At 50.7% G+C, this 22388-nt stretch overlaps 8 protein-coding genes across 8 annotated transcripts; 4 read left to right on the forward strand and 4 right to left on the reverse strand.

Moving 5' to 3' along the window:
• Positions 1-790: 790 nt before the first annotated feature.
• On the forward strand, positions 791-1447 carry M436DRAFT_41808 (uncharacterized protein; the record flags this gene model as incomplete). The annotated part of the gene is made up of 2 exons (XM_013574134.1): positions 791-1027; positions 1085-1447. The coding sequence occupies 2 exons, from the start codon at positions 791-793 to the stop codon at positions 1445-1447; spliced, it is 600 nt and encodes a 199-aa protein (XP_013429588.1).
• A 632-nt stretch (positions 1448-2079) lies between these two features.
• M436DRAFT_80099 (uncharacterized protein) lies at positions 2080-2733 on the reverse strand (the record flags this gene model as incomplete). The annotated part of the gene is made up of 2 exons (XM_013574451.1): positions 2080-2591; positions 2640-2733. 2 exons carry the CDS (start codon positions 2731-2733, stop codon positions 2080-2082), a joined length of 606 nt encoding a protein of 201 aa, XP_013429905.1.
• A 2238-nt stretch (positions 2734-4971) lies between these two features.
• Positions 4972-9889, forward strand: M436DRAFT_22885 (WSC domain-containing protein; the record flags this gene model as incomplete). The annotated part of the gene is made up of 3 exons (XM_013573936.1): positions 4972-5096; positions 5164-9354; positions 9637-9889. Coding segments are annotated over 3 exons (4569 nt in total), but the record flags the coding sequence as incomplete, so codon positions are not given.
• A 146-nt stretch (positions 9890-10035) lies between these two features.
• On the reverse strand, positions 10036-10812 carry M436DRAFT_80101 (uncharacterized protein; the record flags this gene model as incomplete). Its single annotated transcript, XM_013574452.1, has 1 exon — positions 10036-10812. The coding sequence occupies one exon, from the start codon at positions 10810-10812 to the stop codon at positions 10036-10038; it is 777 nt and encodes a 258-aa protein (XP_013429906.1).
• A 97-nt stretch (positions 10813-10909) lies between these two features.
• On the forward strand, positions 10910-11440 carry M436DRAFT_80102 (WSC-domain-containing protein; the record flags this gene model as incomplete). Its single annotated transcript, XM_013574453.1, has 1 exon — positions 10910-11440. One exon carries the CDS (start codon positions 10910-10912, stop codon positions 11438-11440), a length of 531 nt encoding a protein of 176 aa, XP_013429907.1.
• Positions 11441-13511: 2071 nt separating this feature from the next.
• M436DRAFT_41212 (P-loop containing nucleoside triphosphate hydrolase protein) lies at positions 13512-15836 on the reverse strand (the record flags this gene model as incomplete). The annotated part of the gene is made up of 5 exons (XM_013574034.1): positions 13512-14204; positions 14307-14446; positions 14508-15102; positions 15190-15444; positions 15498-15836. The coding sequence occupies 5 exons, from the start codon at positions 15834-15836 to the stop codon at positions 13512-13514; spliced, it is 2022 nt and encodes a 673-aa protein (XP_013429488.1).
• A 1496-nt stretch (positions 15837-17332) lies between these two features.
• On the reverse strand, positions 17333-18751 carry M436DRAFT_62087 (uncharacterized protein; the record flags this gene model as incomplete). Its single annotated transcript, XM_013574266.1, has 1 exon — positions 17333-18751. The coding sequence occupies one exon, from the start codon at positions 18749-18751 to the stop codon at positions 17333-17335; it is 1419 nt and encodes a 472-aa protein (XP_013429720.1).
• Positions 18752-19827: 1076 nt separating this feature from the next.
• On the forward strand, positions 19828-22170 carry M436DRAFT_62088 (uncharacterized protein; the record flags this gene model as incomplete). The annotated part of the gene is made up of 2 exons (XM_013574267.1): positions 19828-19938; positions 19984-22170. The coding sequence occupies 2 exons, from the start codon at positions 19828-19830 to the stop codon at positions 22168-22170; spliced, it is 2298 nt and encodes a 765-aa protein (XP_013429721.1).
• Between the last annotated feature and the right edge of the window lie 218 nt (positions 22171-22388).

Here is a 22388-nt window from a genome sequence, read left to right on the forward strand (position 1 = left end):
GATAGAGCTTGAACGATGAGTCTCGAGAGACCCAGCTAGGAGCTGTCGACTATTCAGCAATGTGATTTTCGTGAGCTCCGTCAAGATAAGAAGGGATGATTGAGAGATTGGGCCAGCGCATCCGCCCATGAGATCCTCCTGCAGATGCCCAGTCGTCGACTTGGAGGATTTCCAAGGCGATCTAGCCATATCAGGTATGGTACAGCAATTTCATGCGGGAAACAGCGACCACGTGTTTGTTTGCTCTTGCGACCAAAGGTGCGAACAAGAAGATTCCCGTACGTGGGTTGATTTCCTGAGCTCTTTGCAGATAAGGCTCGAGGCGAAGAAGGTGTCGTGAAAATTCTACCTTCAAATCGGTGTGTTTGACCAGAGAAGACTGGCAGCTATCGCGCTAGAGTCGCTTCTTGACATGGTGGACGTGCCGAATGACAAGTGATATAACACTCGCTCGCTGGCACATATGGAGCGATTATTCTTTTCGACAACAGCGTGGAGGCCCTGACTCGATCTCTGAGCGAATCAAGAGTCGGGGATTAGTCATGCAACACCTCGTCATGCATCTACCCCACAGATGACCCTGGACGGCAACAGCGGCAAGAACGCCAAACACAAACACTGTATTCATTTGGCCTAGTACGGAGTTGTAATCGTCATGTCGTCAACGATGTCTCTCGAGGAAGCGGAGTAATACTTGGTCCTCTTGACCCCATCTCTCTTCTATCAACTACGAGCCTCAATCCAAATATACATAACTTGGTCTCAAACCGAAAACACCACAAAAATCAACATGGGCAAATTACTTTCCGAGGCGATTGGTGCTGACCACGACGAGTTCGATATTCTGTACGAAAACATAAAAAATGCCACCGACGATGCGGCAAAAGTTCGCTGGAGAAATCAGCTCACTTGGACTGTGGCCCGCCACGCCATCAGTGAAGAGTTGACCTGGTACCCTGCTATGGCGAAGCATCTCGGAGAAGAGGGTATCCGACTGGCCAAGACCGACAAGGAGCAACATCAAGGAGTACGTTTATTCTCTAGCATCTGTGTTTGCAGGTCAAAGCTAATGGTGTTGGTCTAGGTCAAGGACTACCTCTACAAAGTGCAAGACATGACACCAGTTGATCCGCAATTCATGCCTCTGCTGGACACATTGATGGATCTCCTCCACCATCATATCGAGCACGAGAAGGAAGAAGACATGCCTCGCCTCGAAGGCTTGCTGTCCCGTGAAGAGAGCGAACAATTGGCAGTGAGCTTCGAACGCACCAAGAAGATTGTACCAACAAAGAGTCACCCAGGTGCACCGACAAGTTATTACTTGGAGCTGTTGACAGGATTGATGGCGGCGCCTGTGGACAAGTTTATGGATTATCTGACCAAGGATTTCCCGGATGAGCAAGACAAGCAGGAGGCGCGACAGGCGAGGGAGAACAAAATCTAGACAGTCGAGATTTTGTATTAGTATCTGAATACCCCTGTACATATCTGCAGTGCCTACTCAAAGTGCTCTTGGATGCTTGAACAGATGGTACAAATTTCTTGAACGATTATAAACGGAAGGTCGAGCCTCGACCCCGCAGTTCTGTACGTCATCTTGCGGGCGAGCAAAGACAGCGGCAAAGATATACAAGCTATTCACCTGGAGTGACTTGGCATGATTAGGCTTAGTATAGCAGCTTTATGCCAGACAGCGCATACATAGGAGTACAACTCAAAGGACATAATCAAACAGGATGCCAGCAAACACTTAACGTCGGTGCTCTAGTCTACCGATACTCAGTCAAATTGCTCGGCATAGTTTGGTACAGTCGGTCCTCTATCAGGAGTTCAGCCGTGTTTCGATTTACAACGGAGTATCTTGGACGGAATATAAGGAACGACTCGATACCGTACAACTATGAAACAGATCGAAAATGACAGTGTTTGTTTGCAAATTGTCGAACTTCCCACTCGGTATACCAGAGACTCAAGAGACGGCATGGCAACCATACGTATCAGCTGTACGTCAGCCGTATTCTCACGAATCTCATAGTCATCACAAGCCGTGCGGCCATTCGTGCCAGACGCACAACTCTACTGAGTACAACAACGGATGTTGAGGATGCACTGGCCGTCCACTACTTCACCACGGAAGCATCCGAAACCGAAGTTAGAAACGTCTTCACAGCGTCTGGTGCATCCGGCAGCATCAGTGGAACCAATGGAATATTGTTGAGGCTGGCAAGCTTGACCTGTGAAGTAGCCACGGCCACAAATGGCGGGGACAACGTTTGTCGCGGTCGGAGTTGGAGCGATGGTGGTGCTGACGGTGACTCCAGCGCAAGAGCAGGCGGACGCGAAACGGGCAGAAGCAGCCATGGAAGGTGTGCAGGCCTTGCTGACATAGCTGGGCAGACTGGAAGGAACAATAGTGATTCCAGCAAGATCTGGTTGAATTGTGGTGAACTCGCTGCCGGAGGTGATGGTGATGGTAGTAGCGGAAGGGTAAACAGTCTCTTGCTGGAAGCTAGAGCAGTCGGTATTGACTCTAGATTGGGAAACAGAGAGACCAGCTGCGGTGCCAGTCACAGCACGAGCACAGTTGTCTTGACATGGAATCAGTATAATCCCTCCTCATGAGAGGTGAAGATCACGGCATACAGCGTTGCAAGCGGCACGCTTCTCGAACATGTTCTGGAGAGGGTTTCCCAGAGCAGGAAGAGCAAAGAGGAACAGGGTGAGCTTCATATTGGCTGATTGTTCGAGCGGCTTTTCAGATGGGATAAGGATGGATAGTTGTGTTGAATTGAGGTTTTTGGCTGGGAAACGACCACATCTTTATACCTCTTGCGTCGTATGTTGTAAATCTTCTGATCAGCTGTGAACTCATGCTCAGCTGCAAATGCGAGTGGACAATGCAAGAGGCGTAGGGAGCGTTGCATAGTACCGTGTCGGACAAGCTGAAGTCCAGTGGACTGAAAAGAGGGTTTGAAGCCTTCGAGGGTAGCTATGCTAGACCAGCGTAAGCAGCTGCCCACTCTGGACAATGGTGGTCCAACAACGGCATGAGCGCTGAGCAATTGAACCCAGTCCTTGTGTGTCTGAGCTCTCTTGCCATGCTCACTGCCAGCAGAGACCCCACATTGTCGTGCGCCTCTAGCAGATGAGGAAGCGTTTGGCCAGCAGACCAATGTACCAACACGGTCAAGAGCTGTTTTAAGTTGATCAATAAACGATCGAGAAGGCTTATTGGTTGATGGTACGTACACGATTCGACATGGCTGCGAGATACGAACTGTTCGAGTCAGGTTGCGACTAGGCGTAAGAGGTTGCAAGCTCTCGTCAAGCTTCCCGAGCTCCATCCTTTCGGCTCATCAAATTTCGCTGTGCATCAGACCAACCTTGAGAGATCAGGATAGTTACTGTTATGACTCAAGATATCCTGTGAATGCGAAGCGGCGGTCTCTCACTAATAAGACAGGCGGATACAGACACAGGTCAATTGAGAAGCATCATCTGTGATCTCTAGCCAAAATTTCAGAGATTGGCGAACCAGATCGTATTCAATAGGGGATTGTGGTTAGTAGTTGCTGCAGGGAAATTTGCATGGCAGTCGTTCCCTGGTGGGGAGCAGAAAGGCGGGATACTCATAGCTTGGCAAGATCTGATAATAGCTCCAATGCTATCAGCCTTCTGCACACCGCCGTCTGTTACTATTCTTCCCCATCAGCTGTTTCTATCATCTTGCCGCTGCGGTGCCAACGTTGCCGCAACTTCAGCTTTCAGACCACATGACATACGCAGGGGAGCGCGCCCATTCCCAGATCCGGATGCCAACTTGCGAGCTCCTCCCCATTCCAACAATAGCGTACCATCTATCGGAGGATATCCGCGACAGGGGATACTTTCTTCTTCCTGTTCCTGCAGATACAGGAGTGACTGTCACCTTGTAGAGTCACTAGCATCGTCATGCCGCTCCAAGGTACTGTCCACAGCGTACATTGATGTTGTTGCGCATTGCTCACCGATGTCGTTGCATGTTCTACTCCGCGACATGATCGTTTCCCTGGGTTGCAACGACGATTGAAGTGGTACCTTTCCGCCCTGTCCGCGGGTGAGACATTCAAGCTGAACCGCTGAGCGTGGCCACCTCTGCCAAGGCTGGGCAAAAGCTGGGCATCAGCTCCTTCTGCACAACTCGACAGCTAATATTTGGAAGGCTATTCTTGTCACGAGGATTGTGAGAAGGTTCGGAGACAGCGATCATGCTAGGACGTTCCTAGACTGGCAGCAACCGGAATCGGCCAACACCCCAGCCGGGGTCCCCGAACTTGTGTGCCTGACTCAAACTGTGTTGTCAACCACCTTGCACCGTAGAAGGTCTCACAAGCTTCTCTGGTATTGTCTCATCTGGTAGAGCGGACTATTCAGGTACACCCCAGGGACATGATCTGGATACCCATGTAACTTTCAACGGAGACTTTGTCCCATCTTCCACGTTGGACCTGGCTTCAACGTCTAGAACATGCCTTTACGACCTCGAGCAAATAGCAAGTCGAGCCCCTCAGATGCATATTTCGTCTGGGTCTGGAGTCTGCAAAGCTGGCTTGACGACGAAAGTTGGCGTGCCCTAGGTTGTGGCGTCAATAGACGGTTCCTTCGACACTTGCTACGCGATTGACGCCCAAACCAGGCACCAGAAGCTTGGAACTTGTAGCGAGAAAACTTCCGTGTGCACCTTTTCCACTCAGTTGATCTCTCATTCCAGACAGCTCACGGTCCGCCTATCGGTGTGGCGTTTTTCCACCATACATCTCCCGAGACATGTTCAGCTCGTAGTCCAGCCATGGTTTGTTCAGCTCATATTGTATGCTGAAGCCATGTGAAAAGGTTCAATGCTTGTTGAGCTCGAGGCTTTATAGGCACGATGGGTCTGCACACAACTTCCATGTACCAACATCCAGGACCTCTGTGATTTCTATCAGGATGCTGTCGTTCAATGCGCTTGTCGCGTTCCTGTTCGCATTCCTGTTCACCAGCAATGTCGAGTCTCTTGCAAGCACGGACACCATCACCTGGGGTGGTGACAACAGTCGTGCGGGCTATCAAACGTGAGTACTGTCTCGGACGCACACAGTTGTGCTTGCTAGGCGTATATGCTGACTGGACACCTTACAGCAACCACAACATGGACCCTTCAGTCGTTGGAGGTGATTCCTTTGGTCAACTTTGGAGAGCCGCATTGCCTGGCAATTTCCAAGGCATCGGTGCCGAGCAGATCTTCTCTCAACCTCTAGTCTACACTCTCAGTGATGGCATCCAGTATGTTTATATTGCGACTACGCAGAACAACCTCTACAAGATCAATGCGAAGACTGGAGACATTATTGCCTCGAGGAACATGCACGTACCCTTCTTGACTGCTGATCTCGATGGTTGCGTCGACATCAATCCCACAGTTGGTGTCACAGCTACTGGTGTCATCGATCCCGATACTGGCATTTGGTACCTCACCGCGAAGACCTACAGTGATAGTTTCCAAAACGGTGCCTTTTCCAAGAACAGCCCCCCCGGTCGTCTCAACGGCCGCTACTACTTCCATGCCATCAACACTGCCGATTTGTCGGAGGTCAACGGCTTCCCAAAGTTGATCGACGGACTTCAGTTCCGCAACAACCCCAACCGCATGTTCATCGGCGGAAACCAGCACGCTCGTCCTGGTATGCTTCAAGTCGGAGACTTCATCTACACAGGCTGGGCTTCCCACTGTGTCAAATGGAACTTCACTGGAGCCGTCATCGGTTTCCACCGCACCACAGGCGCTGTTGTCGAAGCCTGGGCTATGGAAGGCGGCCCCGAGCCAAACACGATTCCTGGTGCGGGTGTTTGGATGTCTGGTGGTGGTCTTGCCTACGACGGCAAAGGCAGTATGTTCCTCGCCAGTGGTAACGGCTATGCATCTCAACTCAAAGCTACCGGCAACTCTCTTCCTGGCCGTCAGCCTCCAACCAGTCTCGAAGAGGCTGCTGTCAATTTCGCTATCGGCTCGGACGGCAAAATCACGCCAGTTGACTTCTTCATGCCTTGGGAGAAGACACAGCTCGATGGAGCGGATAAGGATCTGGGGACCAGTCCTCTAGAACTCCTACCCACAGACGTCTTCAAGTGTGCCAATGTGGCCCGTATGGGAGTTGTAACAGGCAAGAGCGGCAAAACCTACTGGCTCAACCTTGACAACCTGGGAGGTTACCAGATGGGACCGAACAAGCTTGACGCCGCGGTTCAAGTTACCCAAAACGAGAACTCCGTGTACGCCGGTGCAGGTGTTATGCCTCTTGGCGGTGGATACATTTACATCAACGTCATCCAGTACCAGACGCATGTCTTCAAGTTCAGTTGTTCGGCTAGCGGAGACCCTCAGTTCACGCTTGTTTCCAACACTCCTGAGAAGAACGCTTACATTCTTGGTGTTGGTCACGGTACTACCACCTCGCTCAATGGGCAAGAAGGCACTGGTCTCCTCTGGACTACTGATGTAGAGGGCCTTAATCTCAGAGTGTATGATGCCATACCTCCGTCAGATGGTGGTAACCTGAAGCTCATCAAGGCTTTCAATATCCCTGGAGTTACCAAGTTCTCTCGTCCGGTCTTCGGAAATGGGATCGCCTATGTTGGAACCACTCAGGGTGCTCTCTATGCCTTCGGATCACCTGTCAACCTCCCTCTCAACTGCTCCTCGCCTTACTCTCTGCCCAATACTGCCATCGGCAGTGTGTCCGCTCCGATCACCATCACATGCAAAGCAAACATTGGCCTCACTGTCAATAGTGTGTCATTGACTGGCAACGCAAACTTCAAGATCGGCGCTGTGACCACACCCCTTACTCTTACTGCTGGGCAGACATTTAGTTTGAACGCCACCTTTGCTCCCACAACAGTTGGTCTGTTGTCTAGCGACATCCTGGTCAACACCACAAACAGTGTCGCCAAATACTCCAGCTCCGTGCCTATCACCTTGAAGGGTACTGCAAACTCAAAGAAGGCGCTGATGGCGATTGCTCCCAACACCGTTTCTTTCAACGTCATTGTTGGCGGACAAGTTGGCGGGACCACTCAGTCTTCGCTCTTCAGCAACCGGGGAGACAGTCTTTTGACCGTTAATAACATCACTTGGTCTGTCGTCAGCGAGACTGGTCCTTGGATCCAGCCCAATGTCAGCGACAGCGGCGATGTTCAGGTCGGCTACTTCACCTTCTCCAAGATTCCTACCACTATCGACCCAAACAGTGTCGCCACTGTCGACATCAACTACAATCCCGATGTCACTGGCAATCACGCTGTCTATCTCCGAGTCAACACTGATGGCAGTTCGAGCTTGCTTGATGTTGTCGGTCGTGCGGGAAGCAACCCTTCCGCCCTGATCGAGTTCCAGACTGTCGACGGATCAGGCTGGGTAACCTACCAGCCTGGCCAACCTTTTACCTTCGGAGACGTGCTCGAAGGTCAGACTCGCAGTCTCAAGATGCGTGTCACGAACAACGGCACAGGTTCGGCAGTGCCTCTCTCACTGACCGTCTCGAAGCCTCCCTACGGCATTCCCGGTATCATTGAAGCAGTCAACACGATCGATCTCGCCGAGGGTACGCTCCTCCAAGCCAACGAAAGTCAGACCGCCACGCTTTATTGCTCTGTGCCAAGATCGCAAGTCAACGTTCCTAGCTACTATGGCAACGCAACATGGACCATCAACACCGGTGACCCCAACATGGGCAAGCAGATCATCCAGTTCAACTGCAATGCTGTGGCCGAGCAAGTTGGTTCTCTTCTCTCGAACGGTACTGCACAATATGGATACGTCGGTTGCTTCAAAGAGAACAACCCCGGAAGACAGCTAGCGGTTAATCCGGTGACCAGCCCTACTATGACAAACGATATCTGTATCGCTAAGTGCGCATCTCTGGGATACCGATTCGCGGGTACTCAGTATCAGCGTGAATGCTGGTGTGGACAGGCACTTCCTCTTCAGATGGATCTGAACACTGACTGCAACTTCAACTGCGGTGGCAATGAGAACCAGACTTGTGGTGGTAACGGCTACACTAACCCTGGATCCCACATGTCACTCTTCGCTGACACTTCCCGTTTCGATGGAAACACTTCTACTCAGGTCCAGGCTATCGTCCCATCATACGGCGGATACAACTACGTGGGCTGCTTCAACGATCAAGGTGCCAGGACCATCAATGCCGCAACCCTGAACACCAACGACATGACAGTCCAGAAGTGTGGAGACTTTTGTATTAGCAAGGGCTTCTCGATGTTTGGGCTGGAGTATGCGTCAGAGTGTTATTGTGGCAACGCGAGAGCCTCCACTTCGCAGCTAACGACCGACAGCAAATGTAGCATGGCTTGCAAGGGAAACAACGCACAGCTGTGCGGTGCTGGATCATTGATGGTGCTCTATGGAAAGAATGCGATGTCTTCGAGCTCATCGAGTGCATCTTTGTCTTCTTCAAGCACGTCTGGAAGTCTTGGATCTCTGTCTTCCACCGTCTCGAGCGCAACAAGCTCTTCCGCCGCTACTACTACCCCATCCTCAGTTCCTCCTTTGAGCGGCTATACCTACATGGGTTGCTTCAACGAGACACACGATCGCCGTGCTCTCAACGGCAACGGTCGCGCTTCGTCTTCCAATACTTTGGAAAGCTGCGCTGCCTTCTGTAGTGGATTCCAATTTTTCGGCACAGAGTATGGATCAGAGTGCTATTGTGGAAACAGCATTTACGCCAACTCGATCCTGCAGAAGGATGAGACTGGCTGTAGTGTTCCTTGTGCGGGAAACGCTACTCAGAGATGTGGCGGTGCTGACTTCTTGAACGTCTACTACACCAACGTCACATCTTCGACAACGACTACCACAACTAGTAATGCTCCAAGTACTCCCACCGGACCCGTCACTGTTCAATCTGCTGGCAATTACTCGCATATTGGATGTTACACGGAAGCTACCAACGGTCGCGCACTTAACTCCCTGAACAAGGCCAACTCATCTGTCAGCGTTGATTTCTGCGCCGCTTTCTGCTCATCTTATGACTTCTTCGGTGTTGAGTACTCCCAGGAGTGTTATTGTGGCAACGCTATCCAGGCTGGTTCGGTGTCGACATCAGATGGGCGATGCAAAATGCCCTGTGCTGGTAACTCGACCCAGATCTGCGGCGGACCCTCCGGTTTGAACATGTACCAGAAGGTCAAACTTCCAGCAAGCTCCTCACCAACCGTGAGTTCCTCTAGCTCCGCTACGAGTATGAGCTCGTCAAGCGCCGTGAGCAGTTCTAGTAGCGCCTCTTCTTCGTCGAGCGGCACAATTGTGTCAAGCACTACCAGCGCCACATCAGCTTCTGTATCACCGACCACCATTGCCGGCGTTTCTTTCATAGTGGAGAAAGATACAACATATTCTGGTACTGTCATTAACGGCCTTGCGAGAAAGAGAGCAGCATCTGACCTGAGTTCATGCATGACTACATGTGCCAACAGCGCTGTTTGTGTTGGTACAGCCTTTGATGGTACTGTTTGCTCGTACTACAGCGCGATTGATCCTAGCAGCAAGGTCACCTTGATTGGAACGTCGTTTGCTACTGTGCAAAACAGATCTGCTGTTTCTTCCAGTTCGACGGTGACTTCATCGTCCGCCTCCTCTGGATCTTTGAGCTCCTCTGTCGTGTCCTCCACTTCGTTGACTTCTACGACCTCGGCGTCTACTACCTCAACTTCGGCAACCTCAACGTCTCTGAGCTCGAGCAGCAGTCCCGTAGTCTCTAGCAGCAGCTCAACGAGCTCTGTGACCCCAACTGGTCCTGTTGCCAAGCCTACCGTGGGCAGTTACGTCTACCAAGGATGCTGGAAGGAGATTGGCGGTCGTGCTTTGCAAGGCAAGTCTTTCTCGAACAGCTCCAACACTCTTGAACTCTGCGCTTCTTTCTGCTCAGGCTATACATTTTTTGCCACGGAGTACTCGTCGGAGTGCTACTGCTCGAATGCCGTCAGCTCTCAATCTGGTCCTGCCACGGATGGACGCTGCAACATGGTCTGCTCCGCCGACAAGTTTGAATACTGTGGCGGCCCCAATGGCCTGAGTTTGTACAAGTACAATCCCGTCCTCTCATCATCTGGTAGCTCTACATCTTCGTCGTCGTCATCGAGTGTGTCTTCGGTTGTCACGTCAAGCCAATCGTCCACTTCCACCTCTACGTCAACGTCGTCCACAGTTTCGTCAACGGCAAGTTCTGTTACAAGCAGCTCCTTAAGTAGCTCGTCAGTATCATCGTCAGATCTCCCGTCAAGCACATCAAGCTCATCAAGCTCTGACAGCTCAATCAGTGCGACTAGCTCCTCAAGCACAAGTGCATCCACCTCGAGCGCAAGTGCGACTAGCTCCTCGAACGCGAGTGCGAGCAGCTCGAGTACAAGTGTTAGCAGCTCGAGTACAAGTGTTAGCAGCTCGAGCGTATCGTCAACGAGCTCTTCCGGTGATACTGTAAGTAGCTCGTCGGTCTCGAGCACTTCAAGCGTTGCGTCAACAAGCTCGTCCTCCGTGTCATCCTCCATGAGCTCATCTTCGGCATCACCGACGGTATCATCGACAGCAGCGCCATCCTCGACGGTCTCGTCGTCGTCGGCTTCGTCATCGTCAGCTCTGTCGTCGTCAGTGTCGTCCTCATCTTCCTCGTCTGCCGTGAACTCAGACATTACAAGCAGTGCCTCGTCCTCATCTTCAACTTCAGCCTCATCGACTTCATCGTCTTCGACATCGACCACACCTATCATCATCCCCACCGTCTCCGGTTACGCAGCACAGGGCTGTTACAGCGAAGGCTCCAACGGTCGCGCCCTCACCGCCCGCTCTTTCACAAACACCACCGGCATGACTCCCGCCATGTGTGCATCCTACTGTTCCCAGTATTCGTGGTTTGGAATCGAGTTCGCCTCAGAATGTTACTGTGGACCTTACCCTCGTACTGGAAGTGTACAGCAATCCGACAACAGCACTTGCAACATGCTCTGCCCTGGCAACAGCACTGCTTACTGTGGCGGCGGCAACAGACTCAACATGTACTACAGCGATAACAGCACCAAGGTATTCACTGATCCTATGAACCTCAACACTGTCGGAAGCTACTCGTTCTACTCTTGCTACAAGGATAGTCCGAGGGCGTTGAGTGCTGTGACCTCAAGCGACTCCATGTCAGTGGATCAGTGTGCTAAGATTGCTGCTGCAGCCAACGCAGGATTTTTCGGCGTAGAATATGGAAGAGAGTGCTGGACTGGCAACGCGTTGGCAGCAGGTACTGGAAATGCTACGTCGAGTGATTGTAACATGGCTTGTAAGGGTATGCCAGGCCAGCTTTGTGGTGGACCTTCGAGGCTTTCGCTGTATAAGCGCAATGCCAATTAGACAGGCATTGGTTTTTTTTGGTTTCTTCTGATTGATATATCCCTTCTGCAAAGTTGAAGATAGAATAGACTTCTGGTTTCTTCTCAGTTTATAAATTTACTTTTTGCTCTCTCCTTTACTTCTTCTCAAGCTGCAGAGACATGTTACGTGGACAATCGTAGTAGTTCACAGATCATCTGGTTATAGGAAGCATGTCAAAGAAAGCCGATAACATCACAAACTCCTTGGGGCGTTTACTGCGATAAACAAGATGGTGTGTTTCGTTGGCTTTCACTCACGACTCTCCCACGAACACTAGTATTTATCTCTCACTATCGAAACGCACAGTTCTTTCAGCAAGCAGCAAATATCCACTGAGAAAGGCTAGAGTGTATCTCTCACCATAGCAATGCACAGTCCTTTGCAGACGGCACCCAAAACCCACAGAGAGTCGCTGTCGTTACGGGAGCTTTGCTTCCCTTCTAACAACGACTTCGTGCAATTTCTGCAGCTATACCTGCTCTCAACTTCTGGATAAGGGAAGGAATCATCGCGATCTTATATATACTTCAACACAAGACTGTGAAGACGAAGAAAAAAAGAAAAAATGAGCCGACCAGCCAACCAACCGAAGAACAAACAATCAAACAAAAAAAGAAAAAAAAAAAACGACTGTGGGTGATAAAGATATAATGCTCACATCATCTCGATGTCCTCGACGGACAGGTAAAGCAGCTCAACCAAGCCATCAGCTCTACCAGTAGCCTCTTCGTATTGAGGGCGGTGTCAAACTTCCTCTGCAGGTCTATACACGCTACGATTTGGTACGAACACCCCATCGCGACCTCCACGGTATCCCTCCCACCTCGATCTCTATCTCACAGCAGAACCCATCACTAGGGACAAGCTGCAGCTGTGACGGGTGGCATATGTGGCTGGCCAAAGGGGAACAGCGGAAGCTATGGAGAGCATCAAGGACCAGCATGCGCGGGTACCAACGACAGTGCCCGTGTCTTCTAAGATGTGAGAGGGAGGGAAAGTAACTCGATTGATTCTCTGAAGAGGAATCCCTGAGCAAGGGGCTGACCAAACTGGCAATACTGAAGAGGTCGGCTCTGTATGATGTGCTTGTACCCTTTGATGTCTGCTGCCAAAGATGCATATGATGACAATGCATCAGAGAGAGAAAAGTGGGTGCCAACGATGGGAATCAGAGAGTTTAAGCGTCGTGCCAACGAAGAGAGCTAGATGGTGTTTAACAAAAAAGGCAGGCCCTAGGAGTAGAAAAACAAGGCGTGCTGACGAGAATAGAAGCATGTGCGACCACAGGACACGGTGCTGCTGCGCAAAACGAACAAAGAGGGTTGATGATAGAAGAAGTCTATCTGTCACCAGCAACAATGGACTCACTCACTCACGTCCAAACACGCGTGTTCTGTGCTTTACTGTGTTTTTCCCTTCTAACCCTCTGTCCTTTTCCTTCAAATGAGCTTATACCGATATGCAAGGCATTGTGGGTCAACAGAAGTGATAGACCGGGGAGCCTCCCTCACCTCTTGAAACCACAATTTCGGAGCTTGTCCATGTGCAGAAATGTCCAGAATGTCCAAAATGTCCAGAATGTCCAGAATGTCCAGAATATAGGCATTCCAGATCTGCAAATGCAGTTCGTCAAGGGATGGATAGTTTGGAGAAGACGTCAACAGATCTTTTGAGAAAAGTCAGGCAGATTATGTGGATTTTTGTCATCGATGTGATCGAGTTTTGGGGTATTCAGTTATTTCCCGGGAAGAAAAAAAGCGCCTCAATCTGGAGTGTTGAGAATCGAGAAACAGAAAAACACCCTTGTAGATGAGCAAAGAATGGATTCAACCCAGAGGAGGGGAAAGTTCTTTGAAGTGTTTGCAATTGCTCTTTGGAAGCCCTAACCTTGTAAACCCCCGATTTGATAGCACAAGATTATTCCCCAACCGACGACCGAATTACTCAAAGGCCAAAGAAAACCTAATCACTCCAGAAGATAATACAAGACATACGAAACATGGCTGTTGCCCAAAGCTCACCCACCATTCCCAGTCACGTCAGGCACTCATTAGGGACTTCCCATGAAACCCACTCCAAACTCCTCTTGACCCTCCCACTTCCTCGGCTTCAACACTCGCATCTTGCGCACCGGGCTTTGGTTTTCCCTCTCCCGTTCCATCCTCTCCACTTTCTCTCTGAGTCTTTCGTTTTCCTCTTCCAACTCTGCAATCTTCTCTTCACCTTCTGCGTCTGCATCTTCACATACCTCTACTTGGCTCATTCCTCGGGAGAGCAGGTCCAATTTGGCGTCCATGTGTTGGTTCACATTTTCTTGCTCTGCATCACGATGAGCAAGGTATCGCTGACGTTCGTGTGCGAGTTGTCCTTCGAACTCTTCCCAAATCTCCTCGCGGAGTTCGAGTTCCAGGGTTTCGAGTTGTGAAGAAGCAGTCAACCAAGACGCTTCAGCTTCCTTGCGGCGTTGAGTTTCTTCTTCAAGTCGCAGTTGAGTGAGTTCGAGGTCTTGACGAAGCAGGGCGAGTTCAGCTAGGGCAGCTTCCAGCGCTGCATCGTTGGAGGCAGGATTTGAAGGTGTGAGACGGCCAGAAGCAGAAGTACCAGGGCGAGCCAGAGGAACCATGGTGCTGGTGTAGCTGGGTATGCGAGGAACGGTGACTTCTCTAGCTAGAGCAGAGTAGCGGAGGATCTGACTTGTAGCGTTGTAATCGCCCAAGGGGTCTGCAGTCACAATCATGATGCCCTTTTGAGGTGGTTTGGGCGAACGTGTATGGTGTGAGGATGAAGATGAGGGGAAGGAGTTTGAGAAGAGCAGTTCGGTCAGTTTGCATTGGCGGAAGGGGACGATAGCGGATGACTTCAAGGGGTCAGCGTTGTCGGACTGCATCTGCATGCACTGGCCGAGATACATGAGGGACTCGTTGATTTTGCCTGCTTCGGCGAGAGTGGAGCCTGCTGTTTTTGCTGCGCGGGCGCGTTCGGAGCCTGCGATTGTTAGATATCATGCCTTGATCAGTGCTCCAGAGGTGGACCAGGAATAACTTACCAGCAAGATCAACGATGGTCAAGGCACTGCTGGACCAGTTTGAGGTCGCAGCGCCTGCAAGTCTCTTCTTGACTTCGACACAAAAGAAGCCGTGACTTCTACTGCTGACAGCATTGCTCCCCGTGCCAGCAACTCTACGTTCTGTCAAACCGGTCTCAAGCACAAGAAGGGCCTCATCGAGGTTCTCGCATACGACTTTTCGTAGACCAGCGACGACTTTGCGGTCAGGGCTGTGTTCGGTGCTCTTGTAGAGTAAATGTCTGCGTTTAGCTGTTGATGTCTTTGAGGGCTGGAAGGCGGCGGAACCAGCGAGCAAGTCGAAGATGCGATCGTTGTAGACTTCGTACATGCTGACGACAATGGCGAATTCGGCGGATTGGTCGACGTCGAGGTCGGTGCCTTGGATGATGGGGAACTGGGGCATGCTAGAGACTCTGGGCATGTGGCGCTTGGGAGCCATAGCGGACGAGGGACGGGGGTTTGAAACGAAGGAGATATCCTTTGGTGGCTGCGTCTTAGCTTGCGGGCGCTGAAGGAAACTGAAGAATGAGGATTGCGGTTGAGGGTTTGGCACACATGAATGGCGCTGATCGGTCTTTGTGGCACAGGCGAGACACGAAGTTGTGGAGACATGGTTGAGACTGGGGTAGAGAGGCTGTTTTGAAGAAGAAGTTGATCGTACCATGAGGGGAGTTGCGGCTCTTGATTGCGCTCTCGAGTGGGCACGAGTGTCTGACGGAGCATCGCCGTAGATGGATTCGAGGTACTGATTGGCCGCTGACATATGCGCTTCGGAGGTATCTGAGGAGAAGATGGACTGGAGAGCGAGTTGGTCGCGTCTTGTCGAGATGAGCTGGTCACCGAGGTTCTGGTAGAGGACGTCGAGGGCGAGTTGGGTGAGGCCACGCTGCGAGCGCGAGCCCAGGATCGTGTGACTCTGTCTATCGTCAGATTGTGCTACAGCAGTATCAGACGTGTCTATGCGCAGACCTTTCCCGAGCCAGTGACACCGAGAGTAGCAAAGAGACCGTCACGTCCCTCTCTACCCTCGGCGCCCAGCACACCCTGCATCATCGAGTCCAAGCCAGTGCCATGGAACAAGTCCAATTGTGTAGCCTCCTCTTCAAACACTCGTGTGAACTTGAAAGTCTCGACAGCTTTTCTCCGCTGGTCGTGGGCGGGTGGGTGGATTGTGATGTGTGTCGGCGCTGCCTTGTCGTCGGCAGTGTCGACGTCGAGGAATCTCTCTGCATTGGGTGCGAACGATGGTCGGAGACGTAAATAAACCTCGAAAAGCGACGACGTCGTCGGTTTGGGTGGCGCTTCCATCTTGTGTCGTGTGTGAATGGATTGTGTTGCTGGTCGTCTTTGTCGAAAGAATCAAAGGATGACGTGAATGGATTTCTGTCGGGACCAAACACCCAAACACGGCGTTGCCAGGGTCCACACCGAGCTCCACTTGACGCCGGCCCCCGACCACACACCTCTCTGTCACCCTGGCTTTTATCTAGGCATCCTTTCGAGAATCGTCAACGACGGCATCAGATCCATCTGATAGCAGGCTAAGTACATTCATACCTCCTCACCCGATGTATTTGACTCCACCGAGCAGCAACATAAATCCCTCCCGCATAAACAAGCACAATGAACAACTCTGATGATTTCACCACCCTCACCTCTGTCAAACAACTTTGCGTCTCTCGCTCAACATGACTTCCAATACTCAGTCCCTATTCTGGCACTCCTTTCCACCCACTTTACGCAAGGAGTTGGGTGAAAATAGTCCGCAAGCTTTAGGCTGCATGCGCAAGTTGATGTTGTGTTTGGTAAGAAGGAGGAAGCCAGAGGGCTTCATCCGCGGGGTGTGGAGCTGATTGCTTCCATTGAAGATGACGGCTTAAAGAAGGATGAAGATGAGGCTATGCAAGAAATGGGCCAGAGGATCGACTCGCTGGTCTAGATTAGCGTGCTCTGCGATGATGCCCAGCGTAGACTTTACTTCGAAACGAAATACTATGATATATGCCCAAACCCAGTCTTACTCAACACAACCTGCGCACCTATATTCGCAACACCAAAGCATATGAAAAGATGCCACCAAAGTACATGGCTGACGTTGAGAGTCAGATCGTAGCTGCCATGATACCAATCCAGACCAAGCAAGGTTATGCCTACGAACAAGGTCTGTGTGACAAAGACCACTGCTATACGCTTTGCCAGACTCGGTTTCGAAGTGCTTGTATCGTGATCCGGTGGCGGTTGTTGGAAGTGGAATTTGCCTATGGTGAATGAGTCCAGGTGGCGATGATAGTAAAGAGGATCCAGGACTTACTTGTATTGTCACAGGGGTCGCCTGCTTCTGGACGACTTTGCTTTTCCATATGTCACGTAAACAACAACGAGGATGGCGGATGTGTCAAGGGATAAGTGCTTTCGAAGTAGGGCGGAATGAGATTGGTGTCATGAAGGATGAGATCTGCGAAGCCATCCTTCTGCAGCCAGCCCCGCGTTGTACGGACGTACGTACCCAAACGTGGATTTGGAGCATTGAAATGTGCGGTCAAGCATCTCAGAAGACGTGTCGTAGCAACGACCGATAAACATGGGTTTCTCAATGGTAGTGGAGTCATACTAGCATCTAGCGAACAGGGACGGGAATACTATTGAATCGAGCATCTCGTGAATTGCTACCTTCTTCTCTACAGCTCATCGATGAACTTTCTTAGCGCCTGTTAGTCCTCCTCATCGCAATCGGGTTAGAACATGATGTCCTCCTCATCCTCTTCCCAGTCATTGGAGGCTTTGTCATCACCTTCGGCAACTAATCAGTTATCTGGACCGGTTCCACGGTCCAGATACTGATACCTCGCGTCTGTCAACACATTCTGCAGTATCTCGGCCTCGTCGAACGCCTTGTGCTCATCCCAGTTACCGTGACCCATAGCGAAGTGCTTCAGTTTTGGCAGACTGCGTTGCAGACGACCAAAAATGTGATGCCAACGCGTCAGCCACAGCGAGCGTCGCTTCGGCAAAGCGTGATCCAGTTTTGGTTGGTAAAGAGGGCGTCCATCCTCAATCGTCAAAGAAGAGTAAATGATACGACGACTGGCTTCATCGGCTACCTCGGCGTAAAGAACTGTCCCAACCGCTACTACAGCATCATCGAGAATCAATTCTTCCAGAGTCGCTGCGTGGCTGAGGATCCAATCGATGTGGTCCTCGTTACACATACTCAGGTTTCCGAGGATCAATGTGCGTAACTCGGGTAGTTTTGGTAAGTTACAGGCAGGAAACGTGCCGAACAACATATCGCATGCGTACAGCTTGAAGTAGACAAGATTCTCAGCGATGGGTGCGACCCAGTATTTCCTCAGTTCGTACCCAAAGAAGTTGTGACTTTCAGGAAGATCCAGTGTCGTCTCCGGCGCAGATTCCTCGTCTTCGGTAGCGACTTGGAGGCTGAGGTGAGTGATCCGCGACATGACCTGTGCGAAATTCTTTCTGAATTTGATATCACGTACGGCTTCGTCTTCATCCTCGTTGTTATTGATCAGAGCGTGAGGAGTGCGATCTTGTAAGTTCTTGATGCTTAAGTTGAAGACCTCCATAGCGGGATGTTCGCAATGATTGAGCCCGGCGTAGAGGGCGCTCAATACTCCTTCCCGGAACCTGACCCTTTCTGTGGTTTCGTTGGAGCTATCAGGAGCAATGCATTGACTTCCGAATACCATCTCCACATGGGTCAGATTAGAAAATCGTCCTACTTGTTGCAAGGCATCCAGAAAAAAGGGATGAGGTCTGCTATAATCATCTCCCGGACCGGGTTCCTGGCGACTCCAAAACGAAGTACTACCCCCAGGTACCATTCTGGTTTGGAAGACGACTTTTCGGACCTGGTTTGACAAGACGGGCTCCGACAAAATCTGATTGTAGCTGAAAGAAGACTCCTCGGTTGGTAAAAGCCGGATACAACCGAAGAGACGTGTTGTGCACATCTGAGCGAAGCCTCTCGAAGCGAGTCGCAGGTTGCGTAGGGTGGTAACATCTGGGCGCGGAGTTATGGCAAGCATACTGTGCTGGTAGCTGAGACCCGACGCTGGTGGCTCATTGTCGATGTTGTACTTGTTATTGCAGTCTTGATTGAATGGTTCATCATCGCGGTTGGTTTCCAATGTTTCGCCAATAGCGACGAGATCGACGATCCGAGAAAGTAGCTCTGGCGGGAGTTGTAGTGGTCCTTTCATGTCGTTTACACCAACGAGGAGCGTGGGTACTCGAGCAGTTGTCAGTACGTGCCGAAGGTCACAAGAGCGATGGCCTAGGTAGTGGTTATACGTTGACTAGAATTGAAGTATCGCAGCTCGTATCGTTCCTGATCGTCTCGCCTTCAAGGCGCTTATGTGCGGCAATTGTAGCTGTAACACCTTTCTTCCCTTCGCTTGCATTCTCAAACCACACTGTCTCGACTTTGAAGACAACAGATGGCTCAAAAGAATTTTGCAAAACCACTTCTTTTCCTTTCTTGAGAAGTCTTGCAATTCGTTCTTCGGTCCTCCATTGAGACCCATTAGACGACCGACGTGCATTGCGAAAACGACATAGAGCTGATACAATAGCCATAATGTCTGTGCATCGTCGTGTAACCACAACAGAGCAATCAGACCAGCCGGGAAGTACGCAACAAAGAGGTATACTAGTGCCAACGACAAAAGCTCGCGAGCCCTGTTCGCTGTGATGTCTATACCGCGGATCGGATGTCCATAGTGACAACAGAATTGTCGTACAACATGATCCGGACCTTGTATGAGTACAAGACCGTGTTTGAAGTCATCCAGTTCGAATATGGTTTCCGCCTCGCTCTCGCCACTAATCCCAGATCCGAGGCCTTCTCTGCGAACACTGGTTCCGAGTGACAAAACCTTGACAACCAAAGGCAGCATGAAGTATATACTGGGCCAGGTGGAGTGAGCATACGTTCCTGCAACGACAGCTGCAGCGACTGCCGTCAATTCGCTAGCTATCACACCGGTGAAGCATCTCCACTTTACCATCGGAGTCAGGCCCGTGTATCTTGGCACGTCATTTGACCGCCTCCCCTAGCGTGATCTTTTGGTCCTTTGACGTCACTAGGTATCGGCCTGCAAATGTCAACTCAGGCCGTTTAAGACGGTTGAGGAATTCGCGAGTCCCCAGCAGCTCAACATTTTCCTTTCAATCGTCTGTTTCACCAATTTCTAGACAAAGGCTTAGGCTGTCTTCATCTCGGTATATCTACCGTTGAACGACGGCTTTAGTTGCGTCTGACCCGAATTCCACTAACATGAGTGATGGCAAAGCTAATGCTAAAGGCAAACAAAAGCGCGTTCAAATACCTGTCGCGTGTGTCTGCTGCCGCCAGCGGAAGAAGAAGGCACGTTTCAATCGCAAATTCGTATATCCATCAAAAGATTAGAATTAATCTGTGACATATCTATAGTGCGATGGTAAACGACCAACATGCTCGGCATGTAGCATTTCTCAGCAGAGTTGCACTTATACTGCAGAACCCGATGCGCCGCCAATTATAGCGCTCAAGCGCAAGCACGATGCACTACAAAGGCAGTATGCGGATGTCACGCAACTTTTGAGTCACTTCAAATCTGCTTCCCAATTCGAAGCACATAAGCTCCTAGAACTCCTGAGACAAACCGATACAGACATGGATACGATGTTAGAATTTGCAAGAGCCCTGCCCCCATCTGATCCCGATATTTCGGGTCGTCCAACCGCCGCCTTGGAGACGTTCGACCATAGCCGGGAGCATGGTAACCATCTTGTAAAACCTTCTCTAACGACTCATAGATCTGAGAGTATATCAGAGCCAAGATCCTCGATCTCCATGTCCACATGGCAAGAGCCGCGCAATTTTGTCGGGTCTTTTGAGGGGCTCACAAACCGTCATGAGATTCCTTGCGAGAACAAATTTCGCACCGCGATATCGTGCTTCCACCATGGCGCTGGTAAATTGTTTGGCATCTTCTCTCAGGATCAGATCGAGTCTTCATTTGACCAAGTCTTTCGTGTAAGCGGTGGCCGTCAGTCTTCTGCTCACGCCCTGTGCAGGCTGAGTTGTTTGGCTGCTGTCGGTTGCTTGTACACAACAAACAAAGAGCATAGCGAACTTCCTAAAGATGATTTCTATCGAATCGCCAGTGTACTCTTCGAGTATTGCCTGGATGCTGGATCCTTGGCATCAGCCACTTTCTGCACCTTGATGGCTTTGTTCCACGCCTTGAGCCGGATGACTGCAGCTCTAGGCTACATTGAGCTGGGCATCAGCTTCTGCAGAAAGCACGATATCCAAAGCGATCGCCGTCCTCAGGAAATATCATCAGAACTGTGGCTAAGTTCCAGGAGAGCCTGGCGTTGTATGATGTTCCTTGGTGCCTGGATATCATCAACCATCGGATACATATCAGGCAATGTATGGGATGCGCTGGACAAATCTAATGCTACCATACACGATCACTCCATCGGAAGCGACATGGAGGACAGTGTACAAATTCAAATGGTCAAGATTGCTGTTGTTCAACGCAATATTCTCGATCTAAGCCTCGCTTCATCGAGCAACATTCTTTACGACACGCATGAGATAAGGCTCCAGCTTCTGAAATGGTATCGAGAAATGCCGCCTTTTATGCAGTTGTCCACTATGGTAGATCAAGCGGCTACAGATCTAGATAGCAAGAGCCGCTACTCGATATACCTCTGTCATTGCTTATACCTCGGGACCCTGATGATGTTCCATCGTCGCATTGTCCTTGCGCTCGGTCGCTTTGATCCGGATCAGGTGCCTGTGTTAAAGCGAGCTCTTCAACTCGAAGGACTAGCCCACGACTCTGTGGTCGCGGCACATCAGACAGCTTCTATTCTGGGTTTGCTTCTGGACCAAGGCGCCATATTTGAGCGCTGCTGGATCGTCCTGTTAGTCTTCCACTGTCGCTTTGATTGGTCCGCACTAACAACATACTTAAGTTTCCAAGCTCACGCGAGTGCGACAACCTTGATGTATGACCTCGCCTGCCGAAAGGCAGATGGAGCATCTTTGCCATATATGCACGAGAAGACTCTGGAACGAATCCGTATATGCATACGAGTAGTGACATTCTGTGCTACAGTTGATCCTGTTGCTCGAGTTTTCGAGAGGACCCTACAGCCGTGCTATGTCAGATTTTCGGATCATGAGCATGACCCTACCAGCGAGCCAGATGTTGGTTGGAAAAACATGAAGGATCAGCTCTACTACCAGATGTTGATGCCGTACGAAAGGGTAGCTGATTATGCGACTACCGGCAGTCTGACCCATGACTGTAACTCATGTTCGCCGATTCAATCGTTAACGACCTCAAGAGTGAGAAGACTATGGTTGTCAAACTCGCTGAGAGAGGCCTCCAGGACATCCCGAATCTCTCATTTTGAGTTGGATGACGACGCTTTACCTTCCTTTCATGTTCAACCGGAATTGCCTCCGAATGATTTACGCTCGCCACAAGAAGAGCCGACGTCGTTAGACACATTTCGATCAGGGCTCCAATCTTCTAGGGTCCCTGTTCTGGCCTCTTTACTCGAAGAACTTCGACCTGGGCACATTCTCCGCGAATTCCTCTATTGCGGATGGTCTTAAGCAGAGCCAGAACACATAAAGCACTTTAAGATCCTCCGAATCCTTACTCTTATTGCGCTTTACACCTTCTACCATCGCTCTATCAAACTCTCTATCACGGCGCTTACCTGCAACAAGTGTCGTGGCCGCTAGGGTGACCTTGCCAGGGTCACGTAAGTCATAGAACTGGGGTTATTGTATTGAATTGCCTTAACCACCTCTAGAATTGGCTTGAGTTG

The sequence above is a fragment of the Aureobasidium namibiae genome, assembly GCF_000721765.1.
Source record: "Aureobasidium namibiae CBS 147.97 unplaced genomic scaffold scaffold_4, whole genome shotgun sequence".
In the NCBI taxonomy this organism is placed as follows: Eukaryota; Fungi; Ascomycota; class Dothideomycetes; order Dothideales; family Saccotheciaceae; genus Aureobasidium; species Aureobasidium namibiae.